Raw genomic sequence first — 17,328 nt, 5'->3', positions numbered from 1 at the left:
GTTACTGCACTTAGCCTTTGTAGGGCAATATAGCTAGTACTGTATACTGTATGTACCACAGAAATAGATCTCTATTAACCTTTTACAATAAAGATAGTTCGGATCATGTAGTGAATGTAAAAAAACATCATGCTATAAAGACTCTGTGGAGGTGTACGACTTTACATTCTCAAGGTCGATTTGTCATCGCTATGGAAACTAAAGCATATGACGGTCAACTTCCTGACAGAAATCTTTATCAAACAGATAATAGAGCTTCCAGCACACAGAGACAGGTGGTTATGGGTAATCGGGTGATCTGATACGCCCCCCTCACATCCCACCAGCACTGATAATCATCACGTCAAACCAAAAGCTGCTATTACTGGATCTACTTGGAGAGAATAAGGTGGACGATTTAAAAAATAGCCTTTAAAAAACATGAGCACCATTATTTACTCACTCTCATGTCATTTTAAACTGTTGAACACAATAATAATGTTTTGTACACTAAAACATTTACATTCAATTCTGCAATCTTGGAATAGTGATGCTGACGAATGGAGAAGATTTGATCATTTTGACATCATTCACAGATATTTTTAGGAAAGAATAATATATTGCTAGTCTGGATAAGATTTAAGAAAGACCAGTTTGAACTATGAACAATCAACTATTAAAAACATAACAGCATGAAATGACATTTGCTCATACTTTTGCTTCTTGTACGGTGATTTACTTTTTTCCTACACTGTAGCAAACCAGCATTTGGTTTACTATTTAGTAGAGCAGTGTTTTATCATGTTTTTACTTAACAACTTAAATAGTAAAAACCGTTCCCTTTAATTTCCATTTTCTTCTTTTATTTCCATTATTAACGTCAAGATTAAACCTAGCAACATGTTGTAAGTGAGAGCTAGAACAATATAAAACCACATTCACACAAAATTTCTGTAAAATTGTCAGAGAGGCTTCTGTGTGAAAACAAATACGTCTTGTAAATGTTCTGGGATCGCTTCGGTAAAGAGGACCTAGTAACCGTGCCGTAACATTCACGGAAAGCATCCTGTTTCAACAATGCTGTAAGGGGAGTGCCATAGTGAGGACATGTTTGTCATCGCAACAAAAATATATTGGTTTAGCTCTTTGGCACAAAGATTTAAACGCAGATCAACTTTTACAACGAGAAATGTCTGGACTGATCAGGGAGCTCGTCACTATCCGCGCTAAAGCTGAGATCATTCACCAGCATCATTTTTCAATAGGAGACGTGTGGAAAGCGGCAAAACGGGGGCGGTTACGCCTTGCTTGTGCACCCAAAATCCTATTCCTTTTGCGGACACGGCTCTTCATGGCAGGCGCCATTGAAGATAAACAGATTGGCACTAAATGCTGCACAAAATGCTTCCACTACACGAGAAAAGTTGTAGCCGCGTACCGTGTGAAATGGCCATAACAGACCAGTGCATTAATTATGATCTTGTTATAAACAAAAATGAATCGAGAGAGAAATCACGGATAATTAGCAAACTTTAGACGCTGTGGAAAAAAATATGTGACCTGTCTTTATTGAATCTTTACGGTATGTGTGTGACTGCACGCAAAGATTTCGGAATATAATTGCCAGTGTGAATGAACCAAAAATTAGACAAATCACGGACAAATCCTGGACGCATTTTCCGTAATCTCTGTGTGAAAAGGATTGAAGTATTTCACGAAAACATTTTTGAAGGAGGCAAAATATCATAAGTTATCATTATTGGCAAAATCACAGATATTATCGACATCAATTTTTTTCTGCCCATAACCACACCCCTAGGTTCTTCCAAGAACCTCTTACTGAATGATTCCAAAATGTTTCTTATAAAACGGCCCGTTCTTATAAAATACACAGGTAACCTCACGGTTCAGACCGCATTGCATAAGTATCACTGCGCCATTGATTTATTAAAATAAACACCACAGTCTTTAATTATATTTTTAATTTGTCTACAATTGCACAATAAATGGCGATATCCAGATCAATTTTAATAAATATTGTTGAGTCATCTCGTCACTAAAGAGAAAACACTTTTCTTTATTGTTCTTTAAAGGCTCTCTAAGCGAATAATGTGCGACGTCACTTCCTGTTGATGTTTGAACTGTTTTCAAACAAACGGAGCGTAGCTAACGCCTCCCCCTCCCTCTCCCGTCCGTGCTTTCATGACTGCGCCCAACCCCCACCCCCAAATCCTTCTTGTTGTTTATTGGCTGGAACACTTTGTTATGTTTCGTGGTGCTAGGTTTGGCCACTTTGTTTTTATTGCAGTTTGTGGAGCCTGAGCTGTCTACAGAGATCACGTTTTTTACAGTTTGATCAGCGGACAGGCAGCAAGCAGATAGCGAGGAGATGTTTGCTGTATGTAACAAAAAATGTTTTATGGTCTAAAACGCGTCAATTCGCTTAGAGCGCCTTTAACATCAAATCTGTATTTCCGCTATTATCCACTAGGTGGCGATCTGAACACTGACGCATTCACTCAACCCTGAAAACATTGTGTAAGTTTTGATCAGGCCCTGAATCTGATCTCCTGCAAAAGTTATTCACAAAATTCAATTATCTCAGCTTTTAGCTGAAAATTTGAAAGGTGATAAGAGAACAAATGAAGGTAGGATGAAACGTTTTTGTTTGTTTGTTTATTTGAAAGCAGATGGTCTGTTCTTTCATTTGACATATTTTATGTTTATTTAAAGAAGATACTTTTTCTGGAAAGCATTAAACTAAAACTGTGTGGCAACGAGTTAACAGGGAAAGGGTTAAGCATGCTTTCGAGAATATTTGATCATCACTTCAACAGGTGCACAATATAAATGTTAATGTATAAATTAGATGAATGTTGATTTATGTCTTTAATCATATTTTCATTGTGTCTTTGCTGCATCTGTGTTGCTTGAGAACTATGCTGTTTCAGCCACACTTGAGTCTAAGGAACTACTTTGTTGGCGGAAGAGTAATATTTGTACTAATATAATTACAACTTATTTGTGTTTTACTTTATGAAACCCTGCTATGCATATGAAGTAACAGTTTTATAAAAGCAATAAGCCCCGCGATGCACTGGGGTTACAGTGCATTTTATAACAGCTAAGGGGGTTTTAGGCCCTTAAGGGCTCGTTATAGTCGTGCGTAGGTCCTACGGCGTAGCAGCGATGGCGTAGGTTCCGCGTCGGTTTTCATTTATACTTTTGCGTCGTCGTCCGCGTCGACGTGCAAACACACGCGCGATCGCTGGTAGGCAGTTTCCTCGGGTGTAACCACAGTAGCAGCACAAACGTGAAAGATTAGAATCCTCGCAAGTTAACCCACAAACGATGTAGAAACAGCATCTTGTTGTGTTTAATTTGAGATGACCAGCAATGATGGAAGTAAATAAACAGCGACTTTTGATGCAGTTTGAGTTAAATTACTCCTCAACTTGGCTCATCTTTGTTTTCACCGTCACAAACGGAAATACCTATGACGCAGTTTTTTTTTACCTGACGGGAGGGGTTCTGGTGGACCAATCACAGCGCTTGCGGTCCGCGTAGATCTGACGCGCTGTTAAATTTTTTGTGAGGTGCGCGTCAGGCTACGCACAGGCTATGGATAGCCTACGCCGTACCTACCCACGACTATAAATCGCCCTTTAGCTGTTATAAAATGCACTGGTAACCCACTGCTTTTTGGGGCTTTTTGCTTTATTCTATGACATCGCAGTAAAGACCCTTTTAAGCAACTTAGTTTTTAAGAGTACATACAATATTTTCAAAGTAACCTACAGTAAATACCTTCCAGTGATCCACACAATAAAAGTGTATGGGTTTGAGTAAATAAGGACAGGATATTTGAGTGAGTTGTGTATTTAATACTGTGTTTCGTGTTCATTAGAGCAGATCAGGAGTATGTGCGTGTGTGTGTGTGCGTGTGTGTGTTTTAATGAATACAGAGATGTGTAAAGCTCTTTTAATGAGCAGTGGGTAATGATGGCCTATTTGACCCTTTCTTTACCAACTTGCATCACAACCTCAGCATCTGTCCCTCACCCTGTTCCAGTGCTAATGAATCTCTCTCTCTCTCTCTCTCTCTCTCTCTCTCTCTCTCTCTCTCTCTCTCTCTCTCTCTCTCTCTCTCTCTCTCTCTCTCTCTCTCTCTCGCCCCAATTTTCTCCATTGGTTAAGTTTCGGTCTATTACGAGCAGAAAATGTTTGCTAATTGTGTAATGATCTGAGGATTGATTTGGTCTTGGAGTTTTATCTCTCACTGTTATGTGGTTGCTAAGGTGTCTTTCAGCTTGTTTCTATGCACTTGGGAACTGTGGGTGGTTGCTAGGGTGGTGCCTTGTAACCTAGCAACAGGGTTAACCTGTTGTTGATATTTTTTCTTGTGGCACAAGGCAAATAATACAACACGACGTTAAACAATCAAAACCAAATCAAATGCATTGATGAAACCTCAAGTCTGATATATCCTTAAAATACACTTTTATGGAGGTGTTAAGATGTTTGAGAGCTGCTGAAGTCTGACCTGTTGAAAAGGTTGTTTCTGGAAACCATCCTGAGGAATCCGGTGGGGTCCGTCACTGAGTTCAGTTTATTGTTGAGCTCTTCAAACTGTTGATCCAGGAGATCTCCAGCTTCACTTTCTGTCTCGCTGCTGGAGCACGCTCTGAAATACACCAGTAGATGTTACAATACAATTTTCAATTCAATTCAGTTTGATTTATATAGCGCTTTTCAAAATTTTATAATTGTTTCAGCAGCTTTACAATATAAGATGTAGGGAAAACACAAAAAATCATAAAACATAAACAGCAGAAACAAGTCATGAGAGGACAAGTAATACAGTGATTTTACCTCAATTACAAAAGTCCTGTAATGCACAGAAATTTGATAACAAACCATTTTTACAATAATACGACTTTGATTAAAAAAAATATGCATCTGCTAATGTGTTGTCTACGGACTCAAAAAACACAAGAAGGAAAAAAAATATTCTGGGCTATTTTACAGAAAAATCGTATCTTTAAGATCTTTTCTTTTCTTTTTGGTAACCATGGAAATTTCATTCACGACCTTATTCAAGACAATAGCTATTACAGAATAACGTTTCCTAAGTGCATTATCTTATCTTAACTCTTTCCCTGCCATTGAAAAGCTAACTTTCTAAGAGAAAACGCTTCACTGCCAATGACGAGTTTTTACATCAATCCGTGTTTCCGCTATTATCCACCAAGTGGCGCTTTTACCCAACTTATAAAACCCGAAAGGTCAAACAGTTACGTGTATGTTTTGAGGATCGCTCTGAATCGGATATCTATCAAAGTCTTTCAAAAAATTAAAATATCTTTTATATTTTTAAAGAAACATACCCATATTTGAGAGGTGATAAAAAGAGAACAAATAAAGGTAGGATGAAACGTTTTTTTTTAGCTGAGGGTCTGTTCTTTCATTTAATATATTGTATGTTTATATATTTAAAGAAGAACATTTTCTGGAAGGCATTCAACTTAAAAGATAATGCCGCTGGCAACTTAAAAAAAAAACACTGGCGGGGAAAGAGTTAACTGCAGCGTATTTCAGAAACATCCTACAAAGCTTTAGGGGTAACACCACAGGTGTAAAACTGAAGTAAAATTGAAGTCAATTCACATAAATCTAAATTACTTTCAATGTTAAGTAAAAGTGAAGCTCTTTAAAAAAGCAACCAATGTTACCGACATACATGCAATGTTTTACACATTTGGCAGCTTTTCCGTTGGTTTATAATTTGATTTTGTGGATAAAATGGGTATGGGTGGGTAGGCAAGATTTTGTTTGGGATCAGTTTGGTGGGTTTTATAAAGTTAGATTATATAAAAAAACAATAAACCAAAACCAAAGTGTGCATGTACTTCCAACGCTGTGCAATCCTGCACAAACAGACTATGATTACCAACGACAGCCTGTTCCTGTTTGGCATTTCAAGGTAAGATTTCTCTCTCACGTAACACAAAAAAACCTTCATGCTGATCCGTAAACTGTATGTTTCGTGAAAAATTTGGTAGTTTATACTTAATGTTAATACAAGACGGCAACTGCAAGGGCTTCCCGTGCCCTTGTTTTCTCTTGCGATGTCCCTGATGATGATGCAGAGAGACATGTCCTTTTGGCTTACTGTGTTTCTGTCTGTACTGTATGGCGCTGCTCACATTTTGTGTCTAAAAGCATGGATGCAGCGACTCCTTTTCAAAGCGCTCTGGCGATTGCCATCCGGTAGAATCTATGCCAAACTGTCCATAGATTCAGAAATGCGTCGCCATGCATTATTCTTCTTTCCCCAACATTGACGAGTTATCTCATCAATTAAGAGAAAACATTTCCCTGCCAATGATGCTTCCCTGATGAGTTTTTACGGTAATCTATAATTTCGCTATTATCCACTAGGTGGCGCTCTTACCAAACTTATATAAACTGAAGTATCAACTAACACAGAAAACCCAGTGTATGTTTTGATAATCGTTCTGAATCTGATCTCTACCAAAAGACCTTTACAAAAATGCAATTATCATAAAAAATATTAATTAAATTATTATTAATTTTGCTCAAAATTTTGTGTTTTTGATGAAACCTACCCATATTTGAGAGGTGATAAAAAGAGAACAAATGAAAATAGGATGTAAGTTTTTTTTTGTTCCGTTTTGTTTGTTTGTTTGAAAGGCTCTCCTGATTTTGCCAAGTGGTTGATGTCCTCAGGCCAACATTATGTTGACCCTGGAACAACATTTCAATCAACCAATCAGATTTCAGAAATAAGATTATAGTTTGTTTGAAAGCAGAGGGCCTGTTCTTTCATTTGATATATTTGTATGTTTACATATTACAAAAAATGCTGGCCGGCAATTAAAAAAAAAGGCTGGCTGGGAATGAGCTAAAATGAGTCACCTTTCCTGCCTTTCCAGATTACAATGGTATTTTTTTTGCTTCTCAATAGGCTTTATGCCCAGCTGCACTACTTCCTGAACTTCTGCCAGCTCCTTGTTTCCTGTCTGCCATTATTGGACAAACTGATTCATCCAGGTGTGCCTGACCTCAGTAGTCACAACAACAATAATCAGACACACCTGGATTAATCAGTTTGTCCAATAATGGCAGACAGGAAACAAGGAGCTGGCTAAAGTTCAGGAAGTAGTGCAGCTGGGCATAAAGCCTATTCGCCATGCATTTATTTTTAGTCGAAAATGCGACCTGTAAAATTGAATAAATGCACCCAACTGAGTAATTATGTAGCTATACATTATGCTATGAATACAACCCTAAAGTCAAAAAATCGCCCATGAAACCCCTCATTGCACCCCTGAGTATAAACATGCAAAGTCATATTAAACGCGTAAAAAGAGTATACTTTATCACTAAAACTGAGCCCTATAATATTGCATTCATCATAAAGTTCATGAAAACGTGCTTCAAGTCTTAACTAACAGCTGGAAGAGGTCTTGCACAGGAAAGATAATTGCTCATATTGCCGACAGTTGCCGCTATCACAATTCCTGTTCTTTCCGTGCAGTGAATGGGGTCTTCAAAGGTGGCATATTGCACCCAACCGAGTGGAAAAGATTGCTCGCGGCCTCCCAGTCAAGCTCTAAATTATCCTTTAATGAGTGAGGATGAGAAGAGAGCTCAGTTGAGAAGCCATCGCACCTTTAGTGACTAATGGCGGACCCGCTCGCAGCCTTTCATATGTGTACAATAATGATCTTTGTTTCAAGCATTGCTTTAAATTCACACTGAGATCTTCTGATGTCTCTCTCTCTCTCTCTCTCTCTCTCTGCTCCTCCAAACCTGCCAGCGTCTTCACCAAATTACATGTCAGCTCAACACTGCAGCAGCAAGTCTCTCCAAGCATTTCAAAGCGCCTCGACGAGAGAGGTGAGAACACTTCAGCTTCCACTCGGTCCATGTGGCGTTGCCTCCAGCCCTGCTGCGGTATGTGACAGTATTGGGGCGCGTGTTGAGATGCTCTCCCCGCAGGGCATGCACACGCACGCGGGGAACCGCTGCCTCTAATGCGACTGCATCCATCAGGGTATATTTAGGAGGCTGGAGACATTCACAGCAACACGAGGACAGCTGCACGACCAACACATTTATACAGATTTTTGCTGGCATCTTCTTGTTAGTTTTTGTGCCCTTGGTGCATTTTAGGCACCGTCGACCACGAAACATCTCTGCAACCACAAATGCCACCTTAGCATTGCACTGTTGAACATCTTAATTGTTACGGTACATCATTAAACATTCGCCTGACACACCCGTGTGTACCGTTTTATTCTTCTGCGCTTCTGTTTCTAAACGCCAAACACGTTTCTATGCGTGACCTCAAACCCTCTCTCATTCTCTCTCGTCTTAATTGAATGTTTTTGTGTCGAAGCTTTGCAGTAAATAAGACGTCTGCAGCAGACATCAGAGCGGACTGCAGATTTGTTATGCTGTTACGTGCATTATGCTGTGGTTATGGAGATCGATCGATTCTGCTTTGACCTGTAATGATGCGAGACAGAGAAGGACACAGCTAACATCTCACATGTCCTTCAGCAAATTACCCAACATCCATCTCAGATGATCACAGGTGAACAGCATTAAATGCAGTGGTGAACAAGCATTGTGAATATGCATTGAAAACCTTTTTCTTGATGCATGACAGTCAATAACGAACAGGGTTCCTACACCTTAGTTAACTTCAAATTCAAGGACCTTTCAAGGACTTTCCAGGTCCAAAACCCTCAAATTCAATGGGGGACACATTTCAAGTGAGAGCAAGGTTACATTATGTTACCTTTAAAGATACATTGTTACAGTTCCCTTTCGAGGGAACTCACGCTGCGTCACTGCGGTGACACTTTGGGGACGCCTCCAAGAGTGTCTGAATGTGTATATCAAATTCAACCAATGGTGAGGCTTAACGACAAAGACAGGGTTATGCGGGAGACAGGAAGTATATCGCTAACTAAAACGCTGCCAAAGACGGCGTTACAGGGATGCAGGAAGTATGGCAAGGGAGACGCAGCGTCTCGTTCGCTTCTCAGGGAACAAAAGTTACATACTTAACCCGAGTCATTTTCATGTGTCAAACACAACTATGCAAAAAAGCATTTTGGTATGAATCAACATTCACATACAGAAGATATAAGCATTTAAAGTGAACAGTTTAGCACGTGTGCTTAAAAAGTCTAAAATGTTTATTATATTATCCTACACTGCACAGGAAATAATATGGATTTTTCCAGAAAACTTCTTGCATAAAATAGATTCAAGCACTTTCAATGACCTGTTTCTATATTTGTATATTTTCACAAACTTTCAAGGATTTCAAGGACCCGTGGGAACCCTGAACGAAGGGCAAACCAAGTTGCAAAAAAGTGCATCAAAATGATTTTAAAAGCTTAACTCTCTGTTGCTGCTCTCCCATTGAGACAAGTTGCCCTATCTTGGTTTGTGCCAAGGACTCAAAGTACGTAAGGAAAGCTCAAGGACTATTAAGAAGACGTGACGTATGCGATGAGATGTTTACCTGCTGTAGTACGAGTCGACTCCAAGAGCCTCGCGGGCATTAGCGATGTGCTGCTCCAGAGAGGATCCACCACAGCTGCTACCCGAGGGGGCGGCACATCCACCGGCCTCCTGAAAATCTGATACCCCGCCATCCGACGCGCCCTCGCCCAAGTACACCTCATGAAACTTCAGGATACCTGAGAGGCAGAAAGAAAATGTTATCTAGAATAAAAGGCTCATGTTTACTGCACAGTAAATAATATAGCAACTATAAATGCATTGTTATCGCATGGCCTTATTCGAAGTAGAATGTCAACCTGAGCACATTGCATTATGGGATAGACAAACTGTATATGACTGACTGTACATGGAAAACTACATGCTATTGTTTTAAACTTTCAAAATAAAATAACACATGTGATATTTTTGTTTGTAAATGAATCTTTGTAGCGCAATGATCAAATGTAAAATCCACTGAATGCATTGAAGGTTTGGATAGCACAGAGACTTCAGAATGAAGCAAACACTTTCACACACTCGAGAGCTTCAGTGATTTAGACGTACAGTGTGTGAGTTGTGTAATAATGAAGTCAGAATGATGTAAAGAAACATCTGCGAGTAAAAGATAAGGTCAGGATCTCCTGTGAGGAGCTGAATATTCTCATATAGATTCACATCTGATTGTTTGTTTGTTTTAGTCTGACTTTGTGTTAGAAGTGTTAATGGGAGCATTTACAAAATATACAAACAGAAAACTATACAAATAAGTGTGTCTTACTGTATTTGTGTGCTGTGTGTGTGAGTGTGTTTATCTGTGTGTGACTATAAGGTTCTGCATTTTATATGTGCAAATCTGGTTATGTATCTGTGTGTTGTGCGTGTTTGTATATGGTTGTGTGTGTTTAATATGTTTGTTGGTGGTCATGTATGTTTTTGTTGTGTGTTTTATTTGTGTGTGTGTGTGTGTGTGTGTTTAATATTTGTGTGTGTATGTGATTGTGATTTTTTGTTGCGTGCATTTTATGTGTGTGGGTTGCAAGTGTGCGTATGTGTGTTATTGCATGAGTGCATGCGCGTATGTGGTTGTGTGTGTTTTTGTCTAGGTGTATATGGTTGTGTGTGTTTAATATGTTTGTTGGTGATCATGTATGTTTTTGTTGTGCGTGTTTTATATGTGTGTAAGTGTTGTGTGGCTTTATGTGTGTGTTTCAAGTGTGCATATTTGTTTGTGTGTGTGTGTGTGTGTGTGTGTGTGTGTTTAATATATGTGTGTGTGTATGTGATTTTTTTGTTGCGTGCGTTTTATGTGTGTGTGTTGCAAGTGTACGTATGTGTAGTATGGCATGCGTGCCTGCGTGAGCATATGTGGTTGTGTGTGTTTTTGTCTGTGTGTATATGGTTGTATGTGTTTAATATATGTGTTGGTGATCATGTATGTTTTTGTTGTGCGTGTTTTATATGTGTGTGAGTGTTGTGTGGCTTTATGTGTGTGTTTCAAGTGTGCATATGTGGTTGTGTGTGTGTGTTTAATATGTGTGTGTGTATGTGATTTTTTGTTGCGTGCATTTTATGTGTGTGTGTTGCAAGTGTGCGTATGTGTAGTATGGCATGAGTGCGTGCGTGCGCGTATGTGGTTGCATGTGTTTTTGAGTTTTTTGTCTGTGTGTATATGGTTGTGTGTTTTTTATTTGTTTGTTGGTGATCATGTATGTTTTTGTTGTGCGTGCTTTATGTGTGTTTGTGTGTGTGTGTGTGTGTGTGTGTGTGTGTGTGTGTGGCTTTATGTGTGTGTTTCAAGTGTGCATGTGGTTGTGTATGTTTGTGTGTGTGTTTAATATGTCTGTGTGTATGTGATTGTGTATTTTTTTGTTGTGTGTGTTTTATGTGTGTGTGTGTGTGTGTGTGTGTGTGTGTGTTGTAAGTGTGCATATGTGTGGTACGGCATGTGTACAGGTGCGTATGTGGTTGTGCGTGTTTTTTGTCTGTGTGTGTGTGTGTGTGTATATGGTTGTGTGTGTTAAAGGTGGGGTGGATTGGGGGCAGGTGCTTTTGTTTTGCTTTGCTAATTCAGATTTTTAGCAGCTTCACCAAACAGCAGGCAGTATGAGTGAAGTGTGTGTTGTTGTGTGGGTTTTATGTGTGTGCGTGCGTGTGTGTGTGTGTGTGTGTGTGTGTGTGTGTGTGTGTGTGTGTGTGTGTGTGATACAGCAGGGGACAGAAGGTGTGCGGCACACAACAGCATGAAACACATCCATGAACTGAGCGGATGTCTGTGTTTGTGTGTGACAGACTGCTGTATTTTTTTTCAGATTAAATGATTGTCTCATGTGGCAAAACCCAGATTTGATCAAATAATTGTTTCATTCGTGTGTGTGTTTATGCCAAATCTGTGTGTTTTGGGTCACTCTACAAAAAACAATGCCTTCTGTGTCCCTCATCGACACACAGCATCTGCACATTCATCATTTATTTAATGCAATATGACTTAAAGGCTTCTTTATAATATCTAAACTATATATACATATATGATACTACATAATATACAATACAATAGTAATGATCATTTTTGCATAAATTTAGCATAGTAAACAAATCAATTAAAATAAAATAAAAAACAATAAAAGTCCATCTTTGTGTATATAAGGGTAACATCTTGACTTCACCAATCTATCATAGTTAAGAAACAAATCAGTTTCATATAATGATGGGATACAGAACACACAGGCATACAGTAATAATAACTCCTATTGATCTGTTGTGTATGCCGTTTAAACAGACAGACATCATCTCAGCAGGTCTCTCATCTCAAGTGTTCAGCTGTGTTTTTCTGACACCTCCATCAATTCTTTCATCCGCTCAGTCTGATGGTGATAACCGCCCAACTCTATACACACAGTACTAAACACCAATGTAGTAGACACAACCTAGTGAAGCACACGCTTAGTGAGTGTTCACACACACAGTATGTGTGTCTGCCGTCCATCTGCATTGCCTTTTATTTGTTTGTCTATGTACACTATGAGTTATGAGAGTAGATGGGTTTCCATCACCCAGATTTTATGCAAATTTTTTCAGAAAAGCCAAATTTCGAATAAAAATCTCAAAAAAGTTTTTATGCTTGCTTGAGGTGGTTATAGACTAAAAAGAGTAAATGCGAATAATGTGAGATGGAAATGCATTTGTCGAATATATTCTGACGTAGCGAACATTAAACCCACGAGACTGATCGTATAGCTGTATCAGCTAACGTTGTCTTTACCATATAAGGAGGTCGACGTCGTCGCAATGCGCTTGCTGCTAGTACCTGCATCAAAAACTCTGCATTTCTTTTTCTGTGCACAGCATTCAGTTTGGCAATTACAAGTTGCACTGCTAGTAATTTAATAACTTAAAATTGTAACTAAATGCACTTGTGTCTCAATTTTCTAAGCGTGCCTCGTTAAAGGCGGAGTCCACGATGTTTGAAAGCCAATGTTGATATTTGAAATCACCTAAACAAACACACCCCTACCCCAATAGAATCTGGACCTTCTGTTGATAGACCCGCCCCACACATACGCAACCCGGCAAGGATGTCGGTTAGTAGACACGCTCCTTACTGCTGATTGGCTATAAGTGTGTTTTGGTAGTCGGCCCGTCTCCTTTTCCAAAGCGTTTTTCAAACATCGTGGACTCCGCCTTTAAATTTACTGTTGGTTACCAATACCACAGTTATGAGCTTAAACAACTTGATGGAAACGCACCTAATTCGCATTTCTTTGTTTTTATTTTTTTTTGCGAATTTGAAAAGATTCACCTCACTAGCACCATAAGGGGCGGTTCACATTTCGAGTCTAAAACCGCACAGAAAACGCAGCCGTCGGTTGGTTCTTGTCACATGACCTGCGGTGCGCTTGCGACATTCTGTAAAGTTTAAATCTTTTTAACTCGGAAAAACGAGTGCGTCGCACCACGTGCGCGTCAAGACCGCGCCGCTTCCATTATTAGCACGCATACCGCGCGCATACATTTGAAATAACAAACTTTAATGTGAATCGGCCCTAATGCTACATACACACCAAACGAGGGGCATCGCGTTACTCGCTCTAGATTACTTGCGGGATTTAACTTCGTGTCATGTTAATTTTTCCCATGTGAATATTTTCAACTTGGGGCGAAGACGCGTTTGAGCTGAATAGCACGTGTTTTCGAGGCAATCGCGTCATTCGCACCGCCCCACACGAGGACGCGTCAGATTGCGTCTTTCCATTAACTTTGTATGTAATCTACTCGCGCAAATCGTTGAACTCGCTTCTGGTGTGAACCCACAGTAAGGGGCTTTTAAACGCGACTAAAAACGGCAGGCGGCACGACTGCTTTTTTCAGCTGAGCGCTTTGGTTAATGTGAAACTTCTGCTTTGTTTATCAGTCGTTGAACGATGCGCCGGTTGTGATGTTTATCCCGCCCCTCCTCTACTGTGATTGGACGGCCGTGTGAGAACTGACATTGATGAGCTGAGCGTTTCCCTCAAAGTTGAATATTTTTCAACTCTCGCTGTTCAGTGCTGAACGTGGAGAAAAAAAACGCCGGCTTTCAGAGCAAAAAAAAAAGCCAGCTGCTGGCTTTTTTGAAAAGTGCCGCACTTCCATTGAAAACAATTAACAATTGAAAACATACCCCGGCCTCCGGCGTAAAAGCTTTGGTGTACACACCGCTTAGAGGTACAAATACTTATAAATATAGATAAGTGATAATAAAGCAGGGGGCGGGACAAGTGTCTTATTAGAAACTGTTAAACTGAGACAAGAAACAAACACAAAATCTTATTACTAAATATGTTTTCTTACCGGAGCCCGGTGCCAGCAGCCAGCTGTACAGATAACCCGCAGCCAGAGAGAAGTAAAGAACCAGCGAGCGCTGCCCGTTCACAGTGTCCAGAATGTGTTCGACGGTCACGGGGGTGTAGGGGTCCGAATCCTGTTGACCCGTCTGTCTCTCCACAAGTAGGTCGGCGAAGGCCCGAGTGCGTCCACGCTCCGCCACCGCAAGAGCTTCATCATGATGACCTGTGTAAAAGTAAAGAGGCTTCAGAAACACATAAACATAGCGTGATCTTAAACATCATCACATCTCATACCTCTACTCCTTACCAACAGATCTTTGAATACTTTATGTATTTGGATAGATATGTGAATTATGTAAACCTCTCGTGTTCCTCCAAAGTAACACTAACACTCAATATATCATGTCTGTATGCTTATTTATTTGGAAAGTATTTACCCCTTCAAGATGACACAAAACCCTCCAATGGATTTATGTTGTGATACATTTTTATTTACACACTAAGAAAAAGGAACACATTTGTACCTAAAGGATGCATATTAGTACCTCAGAAGTATACATATCTTTACCTGAATAGTACAAAGGTCCACATGTTGATAAAAACGTATACTTTGTAATGCACTGCAAGTCGCTTTGGAAGAAAGCGTCTGCCAAATGCATAAATAAATAGGATCTTTTAAAAGCGTACCGTCCCCAGTGAAACCCTTTGTACCATTTGTTCAGAGTAATGTAGCGTAATTTAATAATGTAAGCATGGAGAGGCATATTTATACCGAGGCTGACAAGGACCCGCTGGAGAGCCTGGTACGAGGAGGTCTGGAGGTCAAAGAGGGAGAGCTTGTAATCGGTGCTGTGCTGGGCTTCATGACGGATGGTCTCGAACAGAGCGGAGGCGCGGTACAGCTGCAAGGCAAAGAGATTTTGTGTTACTCGCACACGTGTTTATAATCACGCGCTGACCCGCGCTGACATCAACAGCGTAAGACTGCCATGTGTGTTATCACGCGACATGACGACTAATGAGAGCTGAATGTTTATCTGCAGTACTCGCACATAAACAGTGGAGGGCAGCAGACGTCTACACTTAAATATCGTGATGTGTATCAAGCACTATGGCTCTACAGTAAAAGTAAGATTTTTGGAGTAGCACCCCTATTATTTCACTTTAAACACACTTGTCTCTGTGAGCCCTACATGCTCAGGTTTGTTGAGCATGCATGTAAGTCTATTTTAAAATTAGCATACATTTATGCTACTGTTTTTACAGTATACACATTTTAAGTATGCATACTGGACCGTTACTAAATAACAAACCTTTTTATTTCAAGGATGATAGTTGGACACGCATGCAATGCAATGAGATCATGTATATAGAAAAGTGTACTTTTAAATGTTTATTGTTCTTATTTTTAAAAAAGGCAGTATACAGTATATAAACTCACCTAAAGGATTATTAGGAACACCATACTAATACTGTGTTTGACCCTTCAGAACTGCATTAATTCTACGTGTCATTGATTCAACAAGGTGCTGAAAGCATTCTTTAGAAATGTTGGCCCATATTGATAGGATAGCATCTTGCAGTTGATGGAGATTTGTGGGATGCACATCCAGGGCACGAAGCTCCCGTTCCACCACATCCCAAAGATTCTCTATTAGGTTGAGATCTGGTGATTGTGGGGGCCATTTTAGTACAGTGAACTCATTGTCATGTTCAAGAAACCAATTTGAAATGATTCGAGCTTTGTGACATGGTGCATTATCCTGCTGGAAGTAGCCATCAGAAAATGCGTACATGGTGGTCATAAAGGGATGGACATGGTCAGAAACAATGCTCAGGTAGGACGTGGCATTTAAACGATGCCCAATTGGCACTAAGGGGCCTAAAGTGTACCAAGAAAACATCCCCCACACCATTGCATTAATGAGAAATTGAACAGGTGTTCCTTATAATCCTTTAGGTGAGTGTATAGCACATTATACCACAGGGCTGTTGAATGCTTTATTCCAATTGGTTGAGAAATGTTCCATGGGTATGCATTATTTTCGATAGCCGCACACCTGTTTGTGGTAACCGTGGTATAAGAGGAATAATTGATGATGGGCCATTGAATTATTTGAAAATAATGCACACCCGCGGTGTAACCTTGGGTGTGCATTATTTTCTTATAATTCAATGGCCAGTCATCAATTATTCCTTAATTATTCAGTAAGACATACTTTTTCATTTTGATGATGCAAACACAACTATGCATCTTCATCCAACTTTGTTTCCCCATTCAGACGACAGAAAGGATCAAGCACTCATCTATCACACATGATTTAGGCGTGTAGTAATGAACATGCTAATACGTTTCAGAAAGAACACAAAGCCGCAGTCATGCTTGAGTCTAAAACTATATGATATCTGAGTCGGAGAGACTGTGTGTCGTGTCATTAAGCGCAGCCGGTCTGGTTCTTGTTTAGCGATGGGAATCGAAAGTGTTTAGGGGGGAGTTTGTGTGTGGTATGACTGACGTGGTATTTCTGAATAATAATAACCTTTACTTCAGCACGACAGCGTCGGTATACGTCTGTCTGAGATGTTAGAGATATCTGCATGTGTGTCATGTGATTTCCCTTTAAGAAGGCTAAACTCCCTTTTAAGTCCACTATAGGGCACTATCTAGTGTTTGGAACGTACCCAAAGATGAAAACGTGTATGTATCACTGACAACAAACGTTAGAGAGTGTTTATATCTTTTCACTATGTGTGTCTTGTCTATGTGTACATGATGTGTTTGTGTATTGGTCCAGTGGTATGCAGTGTTTCTCAAGGGTTCGGCTGCAGAGCTCTTCATCAGCATACAGCAAGGCCAGCCTGCAATCAATTAACAGCGGAATGCATTACGCACACACGCACACACACACACACACACACACACACACACACACACACACACACACACACACACACACACACCATCTGCGTTGTGTAAAAG

General features: G+C 39.9%; 1 protein-coding gene and 1 long non-coding RNA gene across 4 annotated transcripts in view; one reads left to right on the top strand and one right to left on the bottom strand.

Annotated features, from left to right (window-relative positions):
- LOC129446461 (uncharacterized) overlaps positions 1–8,831 on the top strand; it is a 51,612-nt gene extending 42,781 nt beyond the window's left edge. The window contains exon 4 of the long non-coding RNA XR_012372656.1: positions 7,823–8,831. This is a non-coding gene — a long non-coding RNA (uncharacterized lncRNA). The remainder of the gene's footprint in view (positions 1–7,822) is intronic.
- The window catches only part of ttc28 (tetratricopeptide repeat domain 28), a 299,276-nt gene that overhangs the window by 14,306 nt on the left and 267,642 nt on the right, over positions 1–17,328 (bottom strand). For all 3 annotated transcript variants that reach the window (XM_073874582.1, XM_073874583.1, XM_073874584.1), the window contains 4 exons: positions 15,121–15,250; positions 14,353–14,571; positions 9,545–9,722; positions 4,523–4,663 (listed from right to left, as the gene is read on the bottom strand). In XM_073874582.1, the coding sequence (XP_073730683.1) occupies positions 4,523–4,663; positions 9,545–9,722; positions 14,353–14,571; positions 15,121–15,250 (668 nt within the window). The remainder of the gene's footprint in view (positions 1–4,522; positions 4,664–9,544; positions 9,723–14,352; positions 14,572–15,120; positions 15,251–17,328) is intronic.

This window comes from Misgurnus anguillicaudatus, chromosome 12 (genome assembly GCF_027580225.2).
Source record: "Misgurnus anguillicaudatus chromosome 12, ASM2758022v2, whole genome shotgun sequence".
Taxonomy (NCBI): Eukaryota; Metazoa; Chordata; class Actinopteri; order Cypriniformes; family Cobitidae; genus Misgurnus; species Misgurnus anguillicaudatus.
The sequence above is the reverse complement of the archived record's forward strand: the minus strand, read 5'-3'. Positions and strand labels throughout refer to the sequence as shown.